Source organism: Pongo abelii, chromosome 4 (assembly GCF_028885655.2).
Source record: "Pongo abelii isolate AG06213 chromosome 4, NHGRI_mPonAbe1-v2.0_pri, whole genome shotgun sequence".
Classification (NCBI taxonomy): domain Eukaryota; kingdom Metazoa; phylum Chordata; class Mammalia; order Primates; family Hominidae; genus Pongo; species Pongo abelii.
The window spans coordinates 127,038,311-127,062,276 of NC_071989.2; the positions used below are offsets into that span (position 1 = coordinate 127,038,311).

Sequence of the window (23,966 nt, forward strand, 5' to 3'; positions counted from 1 at the left end):
ACGTGAAATGTATTAACCCACAAAGAAAACCCCACATGAATTAACAAATGCAGTAAGGGTTCTCTCACATGCGGCCAAATATCATTCCTAATTATAATACACACTCTCACATTTATAATCCCAGCATTTTGGGAGGCTGATGCACAACATAAGTGGTAGAAAAAGGGCTTAATAGCTTTAATTTACAATGAACTCTTAAAAATTGTGATAGTCACTAGTAGTTGCTTCTTTGTATTCATTATTTTCTCCCTTATTAAAATAATTCAAATTATATTCAAGGTAGCAATGTGTCCAGCTACTAATATTACATTGACTAATCACCCAATCTATCCAAGAAGATGTAACTAGAAGTCCTTGGATGGGGCTTCTAGAGATACTCTTTAAAGGGGACAAACTTAGCAGGCATAGGTTTTTGTCCTTTTTTCCTGCCTAGAAAATAATTGCTGAAGGTAGGACAAGCATCATGTGACTACTAGGCAATAAACATGAAGATTAAAGCCAAATACATAAGATGATGGACAGAAAGAAAAGAAAACTTGTCCCTGAAGTCTTTTTCAAGCTGCATTCCCAGTCAGGACTGCCCACCTCAGCATTTCTGATTTACAGGAGAAAAAGAAAACCCCATGTGAATTATCCACTGCAGTAAGGGCTCTCTTACATGCAGGCAAATATAATTCCTTACTGTAATATATACCCCCATGTCTGTAATCCCAGCATTTTGGGAGGCTGATGCAGGAGGACTGCTTGAGCCCAGCAGTTTGAGACCAGCCTAGGCAACAGTGCAAGACCCTGTTTCTATTAAAAAAAAGAAAATAGAAAAAATTAGCCAGACATGGTGGTGTGCACCTGTGGTCCCAGCGACTCGGGAGGCTGAGGCAGGAGGATCGCTTGAGCCTGGGAGGTCAAGGTGGCAGTGAGCCACGATCATACCACTGCACTCCAGCCTCAGTGACAGAATGAGAAACTTTCTTCTTCTTCTTTTTTTTTTTTGAGACAGAGTCTTGCTCTGTCACCCAGGCTGGAGTGCAGTGGCACAATCTCAGCTCACTGCAACCTCCGCCTCCTGGGTTCAAGTGATTCTTCTGCCTCAGCCTCCCGAGTAGCTGGGACTACAGGTGCACGCCACCACGCCCAGCTTATTTTTGTATTTTTAGTAGAGACGGGGTTTCACCATGTTGGCCAGGCTGGTCTCGAACTCCTGACCTCGTGATCCACCCACCTCGGCCTCCCAAAGTGCTGGGATTACAGGTGCAAGCCACTGCATCTGGCCCAGAATGAGAAATGAAAGAAAGAAAAGGAAGGAAGGAAAAGAAAGGGAAAGGGAAGGGAAAAGGAAGGAAGGGAGGGAGGGAGGGAGGCAGGGAGGGAGGGAGGGAGGGAGGGAGGGAGGGAGGAAGGGAGGAAGGAAGGGAGGAAGGAAGGAAGGAAGGAAGGAAGGAAGGAAGGAAGGAAGGAAGGAAGGAAGGAAGGAAGGAAGGAAGGAAGGAAGGAGAGATAGAAAAAAGGTAAACATCTTAGAAAGGCTCTGCACAATATTATTGTAGAAAACTCCTTATGCATGCTCCCATAATTTATTTTAATGAGGAAAACAAGACAGGGAATGCTAAAATAACTATATATGACTTTACATACTTTACAGAGTCAGCACAGTGGACTGTATTCTGAAACACTGTACCTAGGAAACATACCTAGGATGACATACAGACCAAGACAACTGAAGATTCTATTGATATTTTATGACATTTATTATATTCCTGTATACAGAAGAAAACTCATATTCTTATGGTCAAAAGATTCCAACTTTTACATCCTGAAGATAAGATTCTATCAATTTACTGAGGTAATGAAGAGAATGAATTTTGGAAACAGGCAGATCTGGATTAGATCCCCACTCCATCTCTGTTGGTACTCCCTACAGCTGTTCACAAATAGGCCAGACCTCCTTCTTGATACATGAGCAGATTGGCATTTTCTATCCCTTTTTAAATTTAGGCACAGCCATATAACTTGCTTTGCTTAATGAAATGTGAGTACAACTAATACGTGTCACCTTAGGGCAGAAGCATTAAAAGTGGTATAGGATTCACCACCTTCCTTGCTCCTTCCTTGATGAAAGTGGGATGAATTATCCAGACAGTTCCTCCATCAGGTTGGGTGCCTGAGTAACTGCAATCAGCAGAGGTCCTCAGGGTAATCCCACTGGACAAACAGCATGAGAAATGCATAAACTTTTGTCATCTTATGTGATTTCAACTTTATAGAGTTTTAAAGTTGTAGCCTATCCTAGTAAATCCTTTTTGCTGCATGTGAAAAGTGACAGTTTTCAAGGAACCATTACTACCAACTGCAGATATTGGGTAGAGCCAAAACATTCAGGCTATAGCAGGAGGTTTTGCCACATCTATCTTTAAAAATTCCTATGATAAAACTTCGTAAGTAGAAAAGGTTCTGTAATAAAAAAGAACCCCAAGCTAAAGGCTTCCAAGGTATGAAAAGTCCTGGTAAATACTGCAGTAGCTAATGAAAGCCACCACCTTTTAGTTGACTTTCTTTTGCCAATCTACAGGCAAAAATTACAGAGGAAAAGAAGGGCAAAAGGATTAACTCTTTTTGAGTGCCTGTGTTGACAACTGTGGCAATTACTCATTATTATCTCAGTTCTTGAAATACTATGAGGTAGCTATTTGTATATTACAGATAAGAACACAAGTACAAAGAAATTACGTGGTCTGCCCACTTGCAAAAAGTGATGATAATAAGTTGTAATTCAAAACTACATCAAAATCTACATCGTGCTACTTTCACGCAGCCATGCTTTCAGGTGCTTGAAAAACTGCTCTAGAATAAAGAGTGAGGATGAGACAACAGACTAACAAAGCTATTCTGTGCCAAGTTCTTCATTTTGAGGAGCCCTGCCTCTATAGAATGAAGCCAAGTGAAAATTTACTCTCCTCTGGCAGGCACGGTAGCTCAGGCCTGTAATTCCAACATTTTGGCAGGCCAAGGCGGGTGGATCGCTTAAATCCCCTAGGAGTTCAAGACCAATTTGGGCAACATGAGACTCCCCCCGCCTCTCCCATCTCTACAAAAAATACAAAAATTAGCTGGGCATGGTGGCATGCACCTGTAGTCCCAGCTACTGGGGAGGCTGAGGTGGGAGGATCACTTAAACCCAGGAGGCAGAAGTTGCAGTAAATCAAGATCACGCCACTACACTCCAGCCTGGCTGACAGAGCAAGACTCTGTTGGAAAAGAAAAAGAAAAAAACAAAAAGAAAAGCAAAGGAAAGTGAAGCAAAGAGAAGAGGAAAAAGAAAGGAAAAAGAAAAAGAAAATTTACTATTCTCCCCCACCATCTTAAGGTTTTATTAGAATGCCCCTGATAAAAGGTTATTGGGAAAAAGTATATGTCATCACTTTCCTCCCCAGGAGAGAAAGAAAACACCTATGTTTAGGGCAGACTGATACTGCATTTCACAAAGATGCTAATTTACTATCGTAACTAGATGCTAATTTTTTTCTCGTAACTAGATTTGAAAAGGCTGGATGTGGGATTCCCCCACTAAGAAAACAGCTTTTACTATAAATTGTGGCTGGAAGCAATTTTTGCCATCTGTAATAATAAGTAACTTGAGATGTTTTATTACGTATTTCTTCTGCTCACTCTCCCACCATGTTATCAGTACCTCCCAAATCCCAGGTTTGACTGTCAAATATCCTTTTTCTACTGCTGGCCACTGCAGTACAATTACTCCTGGCAACCAAAGCAAGCAGAATGAGGGCTCTAAGACCTCACTATTACTTTGGGACTTTATGTTTAATTTCATCTACAGACAACAATAACAAAAGCTGAAGAGATAATGGGTCCTGTCACCATTCTGTTATCTTAAACTTTGCCTTTTGTTAGATATTACACTCAGAATGTATTTTGCAAGTCTCAAGTTGTCACAATAAGGATTCCTTTTTTGTTTTTTTTTTTTAAGATATCACATCACAAAGCACAATATAGCAAGATTCAAGTCAGCCTGTGGCTTTATGTCATCAATAAATGCCTTGGGTTATATAAAACAATAGAATTAATGAAAGAATGAAAAAACGCTGATGGAGAAGAGGCCCTAAAACAACATGAAGAAAGTTGTCCTGACTATATAATGTTATATCATTTTTTCAAAAAGTTCCTCATCAGTTAACTTTGAAAGAATTCATTCTAATACTCTGTAGAGTCTAGAACATTTGTAAAATAAAGCCTGAAACATTCTTAGCTAATAGGGTTCCTAATATAATGGTATATTAATTTTTAAATTTATCTTTTTTTACAAGTAGATGGTACATTAATTAACATAATGTACAAAATAATATAAAACTGGAGAGGAGGGAGCACCAGCAGAATTAGTAGTAGTAGTAGTAGTAGCACAAACCCTATCCATAACTGTAACCCTATTATTCTACAACTACTATTACCATAACCACCACCACTACTAACATGAAAGGTTACATTTAGGATTGCAGTAAAGATCCAATTCCAATTGTGGGAATAAGAGATGTAAGTCCATAGAGAATTCTTTCCAGAACCCAAAAGGGGAGAAAAGTAAGCTTTAAATCTATAGCTAAGGAATATATTTTTCCCTCAAAATTTGAACTTTCAATGGGTCCTTGTTTGGTCTGATGTTGTCTGATCCTAGAGTTTTACATCAACAAAAAAGAAAACACAGAGACTGTAGAGAAAGCAAGTTTAAACAACAGCACTGGGTTACATAATTCTATTAAGACACCTGTGAAGAGTGTGTATGTATATATATTTGCTTAAGAATATACAGAAATGATGGTAAAACAGAAAGATACATATGGGGTATATAAAGTACTATATTCATGGCTAGGGACATGGGAGTAGGTGACATGGTTAGAGGAGATGGAAAGGTGTCTGAGAACACTCCCTGCTCATTTAAAGTAAGAATCTATGGTCCTTCATGAATTTTTTTTCAAAGGCAGAGAAAGTGAAATTGCCTAGACCCTAAACAAAGTCTGCTCAAACACACGCACGCACACACACACACACAAAAAGCCTACTTTTTTCAAAAGAAAAAAAAAAAGTCTCCAACTCTGACATATTCCACAGCTTAGGGTAGAGGAGAGGAAAAAAGTAATTCAATGCCTGCTTCTCACATTCTTTAACACTCCTTGCTTTTGATAACTTTTTGTTTTCTTTAGGATTAGTATCTTGGTAGCTAATACATTTACTCTGAACTAAGCTTTCATCTATTATTGAAATTTCCTTCGTGTTTAAGGCATACTCATAACTGTAACCATAATGGATAATGAGAAAGAAAGAAGGCAGGAAAGAGTACCTCATGCGCATGTGTATGTGCGTGTGTGCATGCATGTGTTCATACTGTGTTTTGAAGGGAGAGTTATAAATCCCTTTTAGTTGTGCTCATTAGCCTCTGACTTTCTTCATGAGTTGTATTTATCAAAACTTTTCAATAATTAAAAAACCCTAACAATTTAGGTTTTATTTCACCATCTTTTCTTTTGCTACAAATGCTGTTTCTTATATGTTCCAAAAGACTGAGATGTTAGTAAGCACACTGAAACATTATTCTTTGCTGATGATTATTAATTATATATGAAATCATCATGCTTTCATAGAAATTAAATGAAATAATTGCAGGTTATAACATTTTCATATTCTCTAGGCATTTTTTTTTCAAGAAAAATGTCTTTTTTACATTCTAAGCAAGGTTAACATGAGAAACAGAAAGTTGGTATACCTCCTCAAATAACGGCACCAATGCAAAAATAAAAATGTTGCTATAGAATGTTCTTTTAACTAAAAAGAAGAAAAGACTGAGCACAAGAGAACACAAAATACCAAAAAGAGAAAAGAAAACACTAAAAGAAAAATCTAGCCAAAAAACTACTTAATGTTGTGCTACTTAAATGTAATTTAGCATATTACAAATGCTGTTTGCACAGCTTAGTATGAATATTTAAATAATGCAATCTGGAATGCTAAACATACACAGAAAAACACCAGAGGGGAAAGAAGGTTATAAAAGTACATAAATTTCTATCACAGAAGATTCTACTTGTCACATGAGTTACACATTTAACAAGCATGTCTAAATCTTCTATGTAAAATCTAAGAAAACTCCCACTTTCAAAAACTATAACCTTAGAAAGACGTACCTCTTGTATGTAATTATTTTTCTCCAAGATGGAAAGAGCAACAGCTGCACACTCCAGTGTAGAAAGGCATCTATTAGTTGGCTGCATCCGAATTACATACTGACTAGAAATGCTAGTTTTTAATTGCACCTGAAATCAAAAACAAAATAGACTGTAATTTTTGCTTTAAATTTAAAATTATAAAGTTTGTGTTTTAAATACTAATTACTTTCCTTCCAAAACTGCCAGCAGCTTAGAAGTATTAAATGTATCAATATCTTTTATGTATAACATCCTTTTGTTGTTATCGTTAAATAGTAGAAGCAAGAAGATAGCTATACAGAAGAAGACATATCCACAATATATACAACCAAAGTAAAAAGACTAATAATCCCCTTGCAGTAAAGAGTGAACATACACTTCACAAAAGAAGTCATAAGAATGGCAAATAGGTACACAAAAAAGTGTTCAACATGATCTAATGTCAATTAAAACCACAATGGGGTAACATTTCACACTCAATAGAGTAGCTAAAATAAAAAAGGCTGCAGCTAAAATCAAAAAGGCTACAAGGCTACAGTAACCAAAATAGCAAGGTACTGGTACCAAAACAGATATATAAACCAATGAAACAGAACAGAGGCCTCAGAAATAACGCCACACATCTACAAACATCTGATCTTTGACAAACCTGACACAAACAAGCAATGGGAGAAGGATTCCCTATTTAATAAATGGTGTTGGGAAAACTGGCTAGCCATATGCAGAAAACTGAAACTGGACCCCTTCCTTACACCTTATACAAAAATTAACTCAAGATGCATTGAAGACTTAAGCATAAAACCTTAAACCATAAAAACCCTAGAAGAAAACCTAGGCCATACCATCCAGGACACAGGCATGGGCAAAGACTTTATGACTAAAACACTAAAGCAATGGCAACAAAAGTCAAAATTGACAACCGGGATCTAATTAAACTAAAGAGCTTCTGCACAGCAAATGAAACTATCATCAGAGTGAACAGGCAACCTACAGAATGGAAGAAAAATTTTGCAATCTATCCATCTGACAAAGGGCTAATATCCAGAATCTACAAGGAACTTAAACAAATTTACGAGAAAAGAGCAAACAACCCCATCAAAAAGTGGGCAAAGGATATGAACAGACACTTCTCAAAAGTATACATTAATGTGGCCAACAAACATAAGAAAAAATCTCATCATCACTGGTCATTAGAGAAATACAAATCAAAACCACAGTGAGATACCATCTCACTCCAGCTGGAATGGTGATCATTAAAAAGTCAGGAAACAACATATACTGGAGAGGATCTAGAGAAATAGGAACACTTTTACACTGTTGGGGGGACTGTAAACTAGTTCAACCATTGTAGAAGACAGTATGGGAATTCCTCAAGGATCTACAACCGGTAACACCATTTGACCCAGCAATCCCATTACTGGGTATATAGCCAAAGGATTATAAATCATTCTACTATAAAGATGCATGCACACATATGTTTATTGCAGCATTATTCACAATAGCAAAGACTTGAAACCAACCCAAATGCCTATCAATGACAGACTGGATAAAGAAAATGTGGCACATATACACCCTGGAATACTCTGCAGACATAAAAAAAGGATGAGTTCATGTCCTTTGCAGGGACATGGATGAAGCTGGAAACCATCATTCTCAGTAAACTAACACAGGAATCGAAAACCAAACACCGCATGTTCTCACTTGTAAGTGGGAGTTGAACAATGAGAACACATGGACACCGGGAGGGGAACATCACACACCAGGGCCTGTTGCGGGGTGTGGGGGCTATGGGAGGGATAGCATTAGTAGAAATACCTAATGTAGATGATGGGTTGAGCAAACCACCATGGCACGTGTATACCTATGTAACAAACCTGCACATCCTGCACATGTATCCCAGAACTTAAAGTATAATAATAAAAAAAAAGAAAATGAAAAAAAATAAAAAAAAATAAAAAATCAAAAATGGGGAAAGAACTCCCTAGTCAATAAACGGTGCTGGGATAACTGGTTAACCATATGCAAAAGAATGAAACTGGATCTTTACATATCACCATACACAAAAATTAATTCAAGATGGCCAGGTGGGGTGGCTCACACCTGTAATCCCAGCACTTTGGGAGGCCGAGGCTGGCAGATCACTTGAGGCCAGGAGTTTGAGACCAGCCTGGCTCACATGGTGAAACCCTGTCTCTACCAAAAATACAAAAAAAAAAAATTGCCAAGTGTGGTGGCATGCGCCTATAATCCCAGCTACTTGGGAGGCTGAGGGAGGAGAATCACTTGAGCTCTGGAGACAGAGGTTGCAGTGAGTCAAGATGGTACCACTGCACTCCAGACTGGGTGACAGAGCCAGACGCCACCTCAAAAAAAAAAAAAGATTAATTCAAGATGGGTTAAAGACTAAAATGTAAGGCCAAGGACTACAGAAATCCTAGAAGAAAACCTAGGAAATACCCTCTGGATATCAACCTTGGCAAAGAATTTATTACTAAGTCCTCAAAAGCAACTGCTACAAAAGTAAGAGTTGGCAAGTAGAATCTAATTAAACTAAAAAGCTTCTGCACAGAAAAAGAAACTATCAACACAGCAATCTGAAAACCTACAGAATGAGTGAAATTATTTGCAAACTATGCATCCAACAAAGCTCTAATATCCAGAATCTACAAGGAGTTTAAACAAATTTCAAGCAAAAAACAAAGAACCCCATTAAAATGTGGGCAAAGGATGTGAAAATACATTTTTCAAAAGAGGACATACATGTGGCCAATAAGCAGATGAAAAAATGCTCAGTATCATTAATCTTTAGAGAAATGCAAATCAAAACCACAATGAGGCTGGGTGCAGTGGCTCAGGTCTATAATCCCAGCACTTTCAGAGGCTGAGGTGGGTGGATCACCTGAGGCTGGGAGTTCAAGACCAGCCTGGCCAACATGGTGAAACCCAATCTCTACTAAAAATACAAAAATCAGCCAGGCATGGTGGTACATATCTGTGGAGAATCGCTTGAACCCAAGAGGCAGAGATTGCAGTGAGCCAAGATCATGCCACTGCACTCCAGCCTGGGCAAAAGAGTGAGACCCTATCTCAAAAAAAAAAAAAAAAAAAAGAAAAAACTATCGGGGTAACCCACTCCCAATATTTCAACATAGGTTCTTTCTATTTTCCTTAAGTGTTGGCCAGTCTGAGAAATAAAGAGAAAGAGTACAAAGAGAGGAATTTTACAGCTGGGCCGCCAGGGGTGACATCACATATCGGTAGGACCGTGATGCCCACCTGAGCCGCAAAACCAGCAAGTTTTATTAAGGATTTCAAAAGGGGAGGGGGTGTATGAACAGGGAGTAGGTCACAAAGATCACAAGCTTCAAAGGGCAAAAAGAACAAAGATCACATGCTTCTGAGGAAACAGGGCAAGGACAAAATCAGGAACTCCTGATAAGGGTCTATGTTCAGCTGTGCACGTATTGTCTTGATAAACATCTTAACAGAAAACAGGGTTTGACAATGAGAACACATGGACACAGGAAGGGGAACATCACACACTGGGGCCTGTTGTGGGGTGAGGTGAGGGGGGAGGGATAGCATTTGGAGATATACCTAATGTTAAATGACGAGTTACTGGGTGCAGCACACCAACATGGCACATGTATACATATGTAACTAACCTGCACATTGTGCACATGTACCCTAAAACTTAAAGTATAATAAAAAAAGAAAAAAGAAAACAGGGTTCAAGAGCATAGAACAGGTCTGACCTCAAATTTACCAGGGCTGGGGTTTTCCCAATCCTAGTAAGCCTGAGGGTACTGCAGGAGACCAGGGCATATCTCAGTCCTTATCTCAATCGCATAGGACAGACACTCCCAGAGCGGCAGTTTATAGACCTCCCTCCAGAAATGCAATTCTCTTCCTGGAGTATTAATATCAATATTCCTTGCTAGGAAAAGAATTTAGCGATATCTCTCCTACTTGCAAGTCCGTTTATAGGCTCTCTGCAAAAAGAAAAATACGGCTCTTTTTGCCCGACCCCACAGGCAGTCAGACCTTATGGTTGTCTTCCCTTGTTCCCTAAAATCACTGTTATTCTGTTCAATTTTCAAGGCGTACTGATTTCATATTGTTCAAACACACCATTTTACAATCAATTTGTACAGTTAACGCAATCATCACAGGGTCTTGAGGTGATGTACATCCTCAGCTTACGAAGATAACAGGATGAAGAGATTAAAGTAAGACAGGTGTAAGAAATTATAAGAGTATTATTAAGGAAGTGATAAACGTCCATGAAATCTTCACAATTTATGTTCCTGTGCCGTGGCTCCAGCTGTTCCCTCCATTCAGGGTCCCTGATTTCCCACAACAAAAAATCACAATAAGATACCACCTCACACAAGTCAGAAGGGCTATTATTAAAAAGTCAAAAAACAGCAGATGCTAGCAAGAGGTTATGGAGAAAAGGAAATGTTTATACACTGCTTGCGGGAATGTAAATTAATTCAGCCACTGTGGAAAGTGGTGTGGTGATTTCTCAAAGAAATTAAAACTGAACTATCAATTGACCCAGAAATCTCATTATTGGATATATATATATATCTAAAGGAATATAAATTGTTCTATCATAATGATGCAGGTACTCGTATGTTGATTGCAGCACTATTCACAATAGCAAAGGCATGGAATCAACCATGATGGATTGAATAAAGAAAATGTGGTACATATACATCATGGAACACTATGCATTCATTAAAAAAATGAAATCGTGTCCTTTGCAGCAACATGGATGCAGCTGGACGCCATTATCCTATGTGAATTAATGCAGGAACAGAAAACCAAACCACATGTTCTCATATGTAAGTGAAAGTTAAGTACTGGGTACACATGGGCATAAAGACAGGAACACAGACACTGGAGACTACTAGAGAGAGGAGAGAGGAAGTGGGGCAAGTGCTAAAAACTACCTATCAGGTATTATGCTCACTACCTGGGTGACAGTATCATTCATACCCTAAACCTCAGCATCACACAATACACCCATGCAACAAACCTGCACATGTACCCCCTGATCTAAAATACAAGTTGAAAATATTTTCTTAAGTTAAAAAATAACAGATGTTGGCAACGCTGCAGAGAAAAGGAGATGCTTATACGCTGTTGGTGAGAATGTAAATTAGTTCAGCCACTATAGAAATTAGTTTAGAGATTTCTCAAACAAATGAAAATAGAACCACCATTCAACTCAGCAATCCAATTACCGGCTATACACACAAAGGAAAATAAATCATTCTACCAAAAAGATACATGCACTCATATGTTCATTGCAGCCCTATTCATAATAGCAAAGACATGGAATCAACCTAGGTGCCCATCACTGGTGGACTGGATAAAGAAAATGTGGTACATTTGCATTATGGAATACTACACAGCCATAAAAAGAATGAAATCATGTCCTTTGCAGCAACGTGATGCTCCTGGAGGCCATTATCCTAAGCAAATTAACACAGAAAATGAAAATCAAATACTGCATGCTCTCTCTCATAATTGGGAGCTAAACACTGGGTACACACAGACATAAAGATAGGAACCACAGACATAGCGGGGAGGAGTGCAAGGATTGAAATACTATGTATTGGGTACTATGCTCACTACCTAGGTGACCCCAAATCTAAACGTCAGGCAATATACCCTTGTAACAAACCTGCACATGTACCCTCTGAATCTACGAAGTTAAAAATTTTAATACTTAAGTTTAGGGGGTTTTGTGACTTTACTGGGGAAGAAGATGTGAGGATAAGGAGTGGAGAAAGGGACTGTTTAAAAAGGTTAAGCATTAGTGTCTGAATTCAAGCTTACAAAGTTGATAAACAACTACTTTAATCACGTATTAACTTTTAGTTGGAAAACTTTAAATTGGTAAACAAGTATTATTAGTCATAATTTATATCTTTGGAGGAACTTTGGTAGTTAACAAAGTGGAAGTAGCTCACTTACAGCATACGAATATTATAAGAATTATAAATTTAGACATTTTTTCACATTATGAAAAATAGAATACATTTCCATTTAACCTGAGAAATCTATAAAAACTGCTTAGACTTTTGATCCAAATAAGAATTGTGTTTAATTTATAAAATATGTCATGCTTATCTAATCCTTTCCTAGGACTAGTAAAAGGATTGCTTTCTTTTATTCTATGCAACTGTAATCTTTTTTTAATAATGCAAAATCTGAAAACCTTATGTCAAAATATTGTCATTAATTTCTCTTAGGATACAGGAAAAATTCAACCAGAGCAAAACCTGGCATGTTATTGAAATCGACATCAAGAATATAAATAAATTATGTTTTCCAAACATTATGCCTCAATTTAAAGTGACATTTTTACAGCACTCATTTAGGAAAAAAAAATTCTAAAGAGAATAAACGTGTAATTTTTTAAATTATATAGTCATATAAGAAAAGTGGATGTTAAAAAGACCTTTTCTACAAGTGGGAGCAATAAGCTTATTGTTATAATGCTACTAAGATTTTGTGGTTATTTGTCACACAACAGTACTGTGGCAATGTGTAACTGATACTTTCACATGGCAAAAAAAAAAAAGATTTCTGGGCTTAATCCCAGCTACTTATCCCAGTATGGGATTATTTGTCTAATCACATACACACAAAAGCAAACACACACAAAAACATCAAAATGGAGATTTATTCTCCCATAAAAATGGAGATATATCATAATCTTCAAGGTAGTCAACTCAAGAAATAGGTATAAACTTGATACTATGGGAAACTAGTGTTCCATTATCAATTACAGCATTCATATGTTTCTAAAATATTTCACATTCTATATAAAGTTATACTTTTTTAAAGATTTTAATCATGGAAATATGGTTTTAATAACCATATAATTTATATTTTGTTCCTTTAAAATTAAAATGTTGACTGGGCACAGTGGCTCACACCTGTAATCTCAGCAACAGGAGGCCAAGGTGGGAAGAGTTTGAGACTAGCTTGGGCAACAGGCCAGTGCCCAGGTATTAGCCATGGTTAGCCAAGCGCGGTGGCAAGCACCTGTAGTCCCAGTTACTCGGGAGCCTGCGGCAAGAGGATCACCTGCACCTGGGAGGTTGAGGCTGCAGTGAGCCATGACTGTGCCACTGCACTCCAGCGTGGATGACAAAGCAAAACTCGGTCTCAAAAAAAAATAACCATCATCATCATTTTCGGACCTATAACTAAGTGTAAATACGTAATTACACTAAGTTACAGGTCCTAAAAGAAATTCTAAAAAAAGACAGTGTCTTGCAGAGGCAGTGTCTTGCAGGCAAGTGATATTTATCGCACAGCTTTTAAAATTAACTTTTACTTAAAGCAAGTGATATGGGACTTTTTAAAATTTTATTTATTTTCTTTATTTAGCCCATTCCTGTTGAATGCGGGCAACTGTTTAATAATACTGCATATAAACAGATACCAAGTATATTATACCAATAAAGAAAACACTAACCTAAATTTAGACTTATTAAAATACTGATGAAAGATAAAGATGTTCATCTGAAAGTCTGCAATGGGAGTAAACATTGGGCCTGGTGATTGGCAAGAATATCTTTAGTATCAGGATTGACATGACAGCTTAATAGGATAGCATATAACTCAAGGTTACCACCCTTGTTAGAAATATATTGTAAACATTTTGCGTTTGTTATTTTACTTTCTATAATAATCTTTTCTAAACAGAAAAAAATGCATGTTAATTATTAAAGACCTACAAGATTTAGAAATGCATAATATAAAAAGTGAAGTGCCCTGTAATATCACCAGCCAGAGAAAACGACTATTTACTTCAAGGTATTTACTTTTCCAACACCTTAATTTTCAAAATATGATTATAAAATTTTTAATATTTATAAAATAGGTAATAATTGAGTTAGGAAGTATAAGACTAAAAATGACATCCTTGAATCTTCTAATAACCATTTAAGAAATTGAATATATCCAAAATGATTGACACTGTCAGTACGCTCCTCCCAGTATACTCCAGAGAAAGAGAATCAAGATCCATCCAAGTTCACTTATGAATGTCCGTAATAGAACAGTAAAAGTTCTCCTAATAAACCCCACCTTTTCTGAAATAGCCATTACTCTAAATTTTTAATAATTCTCTTACTTTTTGGTATCCTAAATAAGACACTGTTCAATTTTGCCTATTTTTGAACTTTATAAAAAGGTTATATATTCTTCTATAACTTGTCTTTTTAACACTGTTATCTCAGGTATTCATCCATATTATTCCTATAGCTGCAGTATATTTATTTTATTTCTATCTTACAGTATCCCTGTCTGTGAATTTCCCACAATTTATGTATTCATTGAAATATTTGGGATCTTTAAAGTTACTTATTATAAACAAAGTAATAAAAATTAACATATCTTGGTCTAGAAGTACAAGAGTGTCACTAGAGTACACGCCTAGGAGTGGAACTGATTTAAGTACTAGGTTAAGCACATTTGCAATATCATGAAACAATGACAAACTGTTTTTCAAAGTAGTTATATTATATACACCCTTCAGTTCTGAATCAGAGTTCTGTCTGTTCCATGTCATCTCCTACATTTAGTATTATCAGACTTTTAAAAATGTTTGCCATATTTTGTATTTTTCTTTACTAAATTATTCATCAGTTTATAAAGCTATTTTATATCCTTTACCTTCACTCCAATGAGGCTTAGAATTTTTTTTTTTTTTTTTTTTTTTTTTTGAGATGGAGTTTCGCTCTTGTTGCCCAGGCTGGAGTACAATGGCACAATCTCGGCTCACTGCAACCTCTGCCTCCCGGGTTCAACAGACTCTCCCGCCTCAGCCTCCCAAGTAGCTGGGATTACAGGCACCTGCCACCACACCCAGCTAATTTTTTTTTTGTATTTTTAGTAGAGACAGGGTTTCACCATGTTGGCCAGGCTGGTCTCAAACACCTGACCTCAGGTGATCTGCCAACCTCAGCCTCCCAAAGTGCTGGGATTACAGGCGTTAGCCACCACGCCTGGCAGCTTAGATTTTTACTGTTCATGTTATAAACGAAGAAATGTAGATGCACACGTATACTTCCATTTTAAAAAAGTTTGAAAATTGCAAGCGATCTTAATAGCAGTCTCTACTCTGCCACTAACTAGATGAATGAACTTTCCTATTCATGTGTGTGGGGGTGTGTATATGTGTGTGTTAAGCTTTTGTGTTTTTTTAAATTAAGTATAACCTCTAGGTGTACATACGTATACATATATAATATAGCGTGTATAAGTCTTAATATGTGTCCGGCTTGATACATTTTACAAAATGAAAATTTTTACTTTGGCTGTATGTTGGGGGTTTTTTGCAGTTTCCTAATGACAAATGCTATTAAGACTTTTGTCATATGCTCATTGGCCATATATCGTTTCTTGTAAAATGCCTGTTTAAATCTTTTACCCATTTTACAAAAATTGGGCTGTCTTCTTATTAATTTTTAGGAGTCTTTATATATTACAAATATCTTCTCACTGTGAATTGTTTTCACTCTAGTGTCTTTTGATAACTAGAAGTTATTGATTTTAATGAAACATAATTTATAAATATTTTACTTTACGGTTACTGCTTTTCATATTGTGTTTAAGGAATCTTAAACACCAAAATCACCTAAAAGAAAAGGAAACAGTAACTAGCAGATACACAGCGCTGGGCATGTGCCTGTTCCCACTAGCCAGAGTGGAAAGTCTGATGATTCACACAGTATTGAGTGAAGTACACAGAAGTCTTTCCTCTGTAGTAGAGAATAGGTAGCTCTAGAATGAACACATGAAAACTGGTTGTGCAACTGGACTTACTGCTTCCTCTTACATAACTGCCATCATCAAGCGACTATGCCTGGGATAGTTTACAGATGTATGAAAAGCAAGCAGAACAGAATTGAATCTTATCAGTGGCCTAACCAGCCTGTGCTCGTTATAACAGTAAACCAACCAAGATTAGCAGAACTGCCTAGAAGACACCCAAGTGACCCCAATGTGGGAGCAATAAGCTTATTGTTATAATGCTACTAAGATTTTGTGGTTATTTGTCACACAACAGTATTGTGGCAATGTGTAACTGATACTTTCACATGGCAAAAAAAAAAAAGATTTCTGGGCTTAGAGTGACTGCAGAGCTTTGCAATACTTCAAAATGAGATTTTCTGTCAATTAAAATAAGAGGGTTGATTTAGAGAAAAGGTACTTAATGGAATTTAAGGGTTTCAGAAAAGAATATCTATATTCAGATAAGCTATATAATTTCAATAAAAGCTTTCCCCACCCAAGTTTCTAATGTTGACACAGACCAGTCTTTAATAACACAAGAACTGTTTGAGCTGGTGAGAAGTCTCTCAGGAGAAAAGTGTGATTGTCTTTTCGGTGTCTGTTTTAGAAAATCATGTGAGTTAGAGGTTCTTCACCAATCTTAAAAACTTTGTATTACTGAACTTTTCAAACATACCCAAAAGGAAAATAATATAATGAAGACCTATGTATGTATTATGCACATTCCAGAATTAACAACATTTTGCCAATCCTGCCTGTTGTAACCCCCCTAGTTCCTTGCTATCTTTTTTTAAGACTATATTAAAGCAAATTACAAACTTCTTGCTATTTTATTCCTATAAGCTTCTGTATACAAGCATAGGTGATTACTATTTAAAATCATTACCACACTTTTATTACACCTAACAGAATTAGCAATTATACCCTAGTATCATCAAACAAATTTCTCAACTGTCTCAAAACAAATACAGCTGGTATTTTCAAACTATGATCCAAACAAGGTCCACACATTGCAGTTAGCTGTTAGGTTTCTTAAGCCTCCTTTATATCATCCAATTCCTTCTTTTAAGTAAGAAAACTTCAAAGGTGGTGTGCTGATTATTTCCCATTGTATCACATTATGAGGTACATAATGTCTGGTTATCCCACCTTTAGTGGTGCTAAAATTCATCATTAGTTTGTGTCAACACCCTGACTCTTCCATAATAAAGTTTTCCACTCACTCACCTAATGGTTGAGCATCTATTGATAATCTCTTCCTAAAACTATTATTTCAGTGGAGGATTGCATGACTATAATTTTTCTAAGTCTAGATTTCCTCGGTATCTAGCTGGAATTCTTGAAGGAAAAAAAAAAAAAAAACCTCTTCAAGTACCTGGTAACCCTGAAATACAGTTTCTGTAGAAAAGGCAGGATAAATAAAGGGAAAGAATCACATATTCATTATTTTCAGATTAATGAGTTAATAATCTCATAAATGTCAATGAAGATCAATATTTGATTTTTCACTTATTTTTAACGTAGCATTTTAAAGTATCATAAAGTATTATGAATTCATGGCATATGTTTTACATGTTGCATATAGTATACATTTTTTAATGTTTTGATCCATTCCAGACATTAAAATTTTAGATACTCAAATTATCCCATCTTATGGATCCCTTCAATTGGCTCCTGCAGCCTTTTGCTATAATATCATTAGTTCTGATGTCATCTTTGGCCCAGCACCAATAATTTGGTTCATTTGTTTCATTTTTAATGACTGCCATTTTTATATAAATTATTTATTAATATGAAATAGTCACACAGTTGCATAGTCAAACTGTGTAATAAGATAAGCTTATAGAAGTTTGGTTTCAAGGTCTGTCCCCTCTACTTATTGCTTTCCTCCCTCATAGGTAACATTTTTGGTTTGCCCGTCTACCACTTTTTAATAAAAATATGAATAAATACTTAGTATATAAAAATACAGGCCAGACACCATGGCTCACACTTGTAATCTCACCACTTTGGGAGGCCAAGACAGGAGGATCACGTGAGCCCAGGAATTCAAAACCAGCCTAGGCAACATAATAAATCCCTATCTCTACAAAAAACACAAAAATTAGCCAGGTGTGGTAGCATGCACCTGCAGTCCCAGCTCCTTGGGGAGCTGAGGTGGGAGGATAGCTTGAGCCCAGGAAGTTGAGGCTGCAGTGAGCCATGATCATGCCACTGTACTCCAGCCAGACTACTACAGAGTGAGACCCTGTCTCAAAAAATAAATAAAAATATATATAAATATATATTAGTTATACTGCTATAACTCATTGTATATTATATAAAAGCATAGTATGTTTATAATGTGTTGTATTTATTAATATATTATAATCTTAAATGAATATATAACGTATAAATTAACATTCCTTTCTTACACAAAAGGTAAGCTATAAACATTGTTCTGTACTTTGCACTTTTCATTTAAATTACCCTTAAAAGTATCTAAATATCATTCCTTTTCATATTTTTTATATTTCTTTTTATAATAGTATAATACTTGATTGCATAGCTATACCATAGTTTATTCAAGCAGTCCACATTTTTGATATTTGGGTTTTTTTCTAGTCATTTGCTATTTTAAGAAAAATAATAAATAGCTTTGTGTTAATCTTCCTGCTGGAATCCTAGGGATGGCTGGGTCAAAGGGAAAATTTATGTAAATATTCATTAAATATTATCAAGTTACCCTCAATAGAGCAGTAACATTTTGCATTCCTACAAACAATACATGAAAGCACAAGTTTCCCCACAAGTTCATAATAGAGCATATTGTTTAGGATTTTTGACAATCTGATAGGTCAGAAATGGTATATCAGTATAATTTTAATATGCAGTATTCTTGTTAGGACAGAGGTTGAGCCTCCTTGCCATATATCTAAGGGCCCATTTAAACTTATTTTTTTCTTTGTCTATTAATATCTTCTGCCTATTCTTCTATAAGATTAATGGTCTTTTCACTTTTAGAAATGATTGCATTATATAAGTCGCAAATTTTTTCCTGGTTTATCTCTTGTCTTTTGACTTTAAATCCACATCCATTTTGGGGTAAGCTAAGTGCAAACTGCCTCCATTTCTCAATAGTTAAGTCAGGATGAGAATTCATTTGTATGCATGACTTCATTGCTTTACACTACAACTGGGCTTTAAAAGACAATTTTCTCTAATTACTAATTAACGTTTAAAAATGCCTTCACATAGAAGGGTTCTAAAAACGAAATGATGGTTGTTGCTAAATGTCTCCCAATGGTTACCTGGATTAGAGTTAAATCATTTAAGCAGACATTGTGCAATGCAGTTTTTATTGGTGGGTTCACCTGGAAGTTACTTAGCCTAAAGTTTGATGTTCTAATGATACCATGAGATTGAAGTTTATGATTAGAGTAAGCATTTGGTGAAGCCCACTTAAAAGATGTCCGAACTAAAATAATTTCATTCTTGGGGCTTCATCTACCCATTTCAACAGTGCTGAAAGCAGGTACAGAAATTTAAAAATTTTCCCGAGGCAAATGTTGGCCCTGCTCAAAGGTATTAAAGTATTATCTTTATTTGGTCCTACTTATAGAGGTAGCATAGCCTTCTACTGCAATAGCTGCCCTCTAAGATCCTCAATCTCACCCTCAGTTTGGCTGATAACCCAAATACATACGTTTTAACTAAACTGATTTTTTTTAAAAAAGAATATTTTCAAACTCACTATTTCTCAGTATTTTTTTCTTTCAATAAACATTTATTGAGTACCAACTATGTGCCTGGTACGTAGAAAAGAGACTGGGATAAGGTAGAGACAGCAGGGGAGAAGTTCCCTGTGTCATGGGTCAGTATAGTCAAAAGAGCAGAAAATGAACATAAACGCCAATAAATAATAGTACTTAGTGGTAGGTCCCAAAAAGAAAATAAAATGGACTGATAGAAAGTAACTGGAGAGGCTCAATTAGAATGAGTAATCAGGGGAAAGACTCTGCTGAGGGAGGTAACATTTGAGCTGAGAGCTGAAGAGCCAAAACCACAGGGATATAGAGAAGCAAGTTCCAGGCAGAGTGAGTAACAACAGTAAAGGGGCTAAGCCAGGGGTCCCCAGCCCCCAGGCCATGGACCAGTACCATTCTGTGGTCTCGCAGCATGTGAGTGGCAGCAGGTGGGTGAGCGGGCATTACCGCCTGAGCTGTGCCTTCGTCAGATCCACGCACTAGATTCTCGTAGAAGCGCCAACCCTATCATGAATTGCACATGACAGGGATCTAGGTTGCACATTCCTTATGAGGATCTAACTAATGCCTGATGATCTGATGATCTGAAGTGGAACAGTTTCATCCCAAAACCATCACTCCATTCGTGGAAAAACTGTCTTCCAGGAAACCAGTCCCTGGGTGCCAAAAAGGTTGGGGACTACTGGGCTAAGCAATAGTGGCATGTGCAAGGAACAGCTAGAAAGCTGGAGTGTCTGGAGCATAGTGAGTAAAGGAGGGCATCCTTTTACATCCAGGGAGTTTTAGATACCTATTCCTAGGGTAAAGCAAAAAGAATGTTAGAAATGGGGCAGATATAAATGAGAAGGTATCAAGGCAGCTTTGGCTACTTTATTGTCTTTGTTTATACACAGGTCTTTAGTGTGATTTAAAGATAAAAAAAAGTGAAGATCTTGAATTTGCATCTCAAAACAGGGAATCCACTTAAAATATTATTTACTTTTTGTGAAGAAACACAAAATACTATACATATATACGAATTTATACCATTGTACTTCTTAGTTGGTAAAACAGTGTTGGTTTTCTACCTAACAATCATTTACCCAACCTTCCTTGCCACCAGAACCCCCAATTTATTCAGATGTTCAATTAACAAAGTACACAGAGAAGGTGGGGCTAGCCTCGGGGAATGAACTGTAAGTACAAGCAAACTGTGACTATCCCATTATTCTTTCCCAGTGCTTAGTTTAGGGGTCATCATATGAGCCAATTTTGGTTAATGAGACGTAACAGGAAGTCTGATGTGGCACTTTTGGAAAAGTTTTATCTGATAAAAGGAGAGAGAGATGTTGAAAAGGCTGTATCCCTTATTCTTCTTGCTTTGGACATTCTCATGTGAAATGCTTTTCATTTGCCTTCTAAATGACTGCTATACATGAAGAGAAATATATGAAGTAGAAAAAAAATCAGTTTGAAATAGTTGGTCAAGAGGCTGGTGAAATGGTAACTACTGTGATTTATTTACATTTGGCTCATTTTTAATGAACTTTTAGCATGAGAACTATGAGACGTTCCAAAGTACAGGACAATAAAGCAAAACAAAGTTCCCTAGCTGGATTAGGAAATTACTTTCCATTAATTAAAAATATGTACTTTTCCTCATCCATAGACTTTAGCATACTATTTCCTTAGCCATAAGTTAGCCAAGATTAAACAGATAAACAAGCAGAAAAAAAAATGAAAACTACAAAATTACTTCTCTTATTTTTCTGCTTATATTTCATAAATAGTTTATCATGTACTATATCATTATTTTATGCAGCACTATAATTTTAATAATAATTAATGATTAAAAGCAAGTAAATAACATCCCTGAAGGCGATGAGGAAGAATGGAGCTGGTAGAAGTTATTTTGGAAAATGATATCTTAACTGGATACTGTTAGGCTAAAGACACAAATAACTATATATAAACATAGCACTCTAGTGGGTAGATTTGTTTCTTGTGGGGGTAAGCATTAACAATTCTGAGACTAATTTATATGTATACTCAGTTTGAACACATAAATTATAGAGAATGAGAACCAGCTTTTTTCAAAACTGGAGTCAATCCTCTCAACACATACTGCTGCTTATATAACATTCTAAATTTTATATAATAACCTATATAATATATAATGCATATATTATACAATATATAACATATAATAACTAAGCTTATATAATATTCTAAATCTTACATAATATTCTAAATCTTTTGTAGTCATCTTAACAACGTTCACAGCATCTTCACCAGTAGTAGATTCCATCTCAACAAACTATGTTCTTTGCTCATTCATAAGAAGCAAATCCTCATCTGTTCAAGTTAAATTATGAGATTTCAACAATTCATTTGCATCTTTAGGTTCCATTTCTAATTCTAGTTCTCTCGTTATTTTCACTATATCTGCAATTACATCCTCACTGAAGTCCTGAACCCCTCAAAGTCATCCATGAGGGTTGGAATCAACTTCTTCCAAACTCCTGTCATTATTATTTTGACCTCCTCCCACGAATCACAAATGTTCTTAATGACATCTGGAATGGTGAATCCTTTCTAGAAGGTTTTGAACTTACTTTTTCCAGATCCATCAGAGGAATCACTATTGATGGCAACTATAGCCTTACGAAATGTATTTCTTAAATTATAAGACTTGAAAGTCAAATTTACTCCTTGATCCACAGGCTGCAGAAAGGACATTGTATCAGCAGGAGTGAAAATAACGCAAATCTCCTTTATACATCTTCATCGGATCTCCTGGGTGAACAGTAATATTTTGAAAGATATCTTTTTCTCCGAGCAATAGGTGTCAAAAATGAGCTAAAAATATTCAATAATCCATGCTGTGAACAGATGAGCCATCATCCAGGCTTTCTTGTTCCAGTTGCAAAGCACAGAGTAGATTTTGCATAATTTTTAAGGACTCTAGGTTTTTCAGAATGGTAAATGACCACTGGCATCAACCTGAAACTCACCAGCTGCATTATCCCATAACAAGCAAGTCGGCCTATATTTTGAAGCTCTGAAACCCAGGCACTGATTTCTCTCTCGCTATCAAAGTCCTTCTAATAGAAGGTTATTTTGTCTACATTAAAAACCTACTGTTTAGTGTAGACACCTGCATCAACAATATTAGCTAGATATTCTGGATAGCTTGATGCAACTTCTACATCAGCATTTGATGATTCACCTTGCACTTTTTTTGTTAAAGAGATAGTTTCTCAAACCTCATGAACCAACCACTGCTAGCTTCAAACTTTTCACCGGTAGCTTCGTCAACTCTCTCAATCTTAACAGAATTGAAGAGAGTTAGAGCCTTGCTCTGGATTAAGCTTTGCCTAAGGGAATGTTATAGCTGGTTTGATCTTCTATCCAGACCACTCAAATTTTCTCCCTATCAGCAATAAGGTTATTTTCACTTTTTTATCACTTATGTGTTCAATGGAGTAACACTTTTAATTTCCTTCAATAAATTTTCTTTTGCATTCACAACTTGGCTAACTAGCTTTGCTCAAGAGGCCTAGCTTTCAGCCTGTCTCTGCTTTTGTCATGCCTTCCTCAATAAGCTTAATCATTTCTAGCCTTTGATTTAAAGCAAGTGACATGTGACTCTTCCTTTCACTTGAACACTTAGAGGCCATTCTAGGATATTAATTGGCCTAATTTCAAAACTGTTGTATCTCAGAAAATAGGACAGCCTGAGAAGAGGAAGAAAGAGAAGGGCCAGTAGGTGGAACAATCAAGACACAAAACATTGATTAAGTTTGCCGTCTTCTACAGGTGAGGTTTGTGGCACCCCAAAACAATCACAAAACATCAAATATCACTGATCACAGACCACCACCACAACAGAAATAATACCAATGAAAAAGTTTGAAACATTGTAAGAGTTACCAAAATGTGATACAGACAGGATCTGAGCACATGCTGTTGGAAAAATGGTGCTGACAGATTTACATGAAGCAGAGTTGCTACAAATCTTCAATTTGTAAAAATCGCACTGGAAGATGGCCAACTAGACAGAAGCAAGTGGAACAGCTCCCACGGAGGGACTGAAATGACTGGCATGCTTGAAACAGATCTTCAGAGGGATGGCGCTGAGAATGAATGGAGGGAAGACACAGAAGCTGGGCAGAAGGAGGAGAAAGACAGGAACACTGAAAGGACTAAC

At 36.5% G+C, this 23,966-nt stretch overlaps 1 protein-coding gene across 2 annotated transcripts in view; it reads right to left on the minus strand.

Annotated features, from left to right (window-relative positions):
- DTWD2 (DTW domain containing 2) overlaps nt 1-23,966 on the minus strand; it is a 151,568-nt gene that overhangs the window by 2,463 nt on the left and 125,139 nt on the right. For both annotated transcript variants that reach the window (XM_002815811.6, XM_024247763.3), the window contains exon 5: nt 6,186-6,314. In XM_002815811.6, coding sequence (XP_002815857.1) covers nt 6,186-6,314 — 129 coding nt within the window. The remainder of the gene's footprint in view (nt 1-6,185; nt 6,315-23,966) is intronic.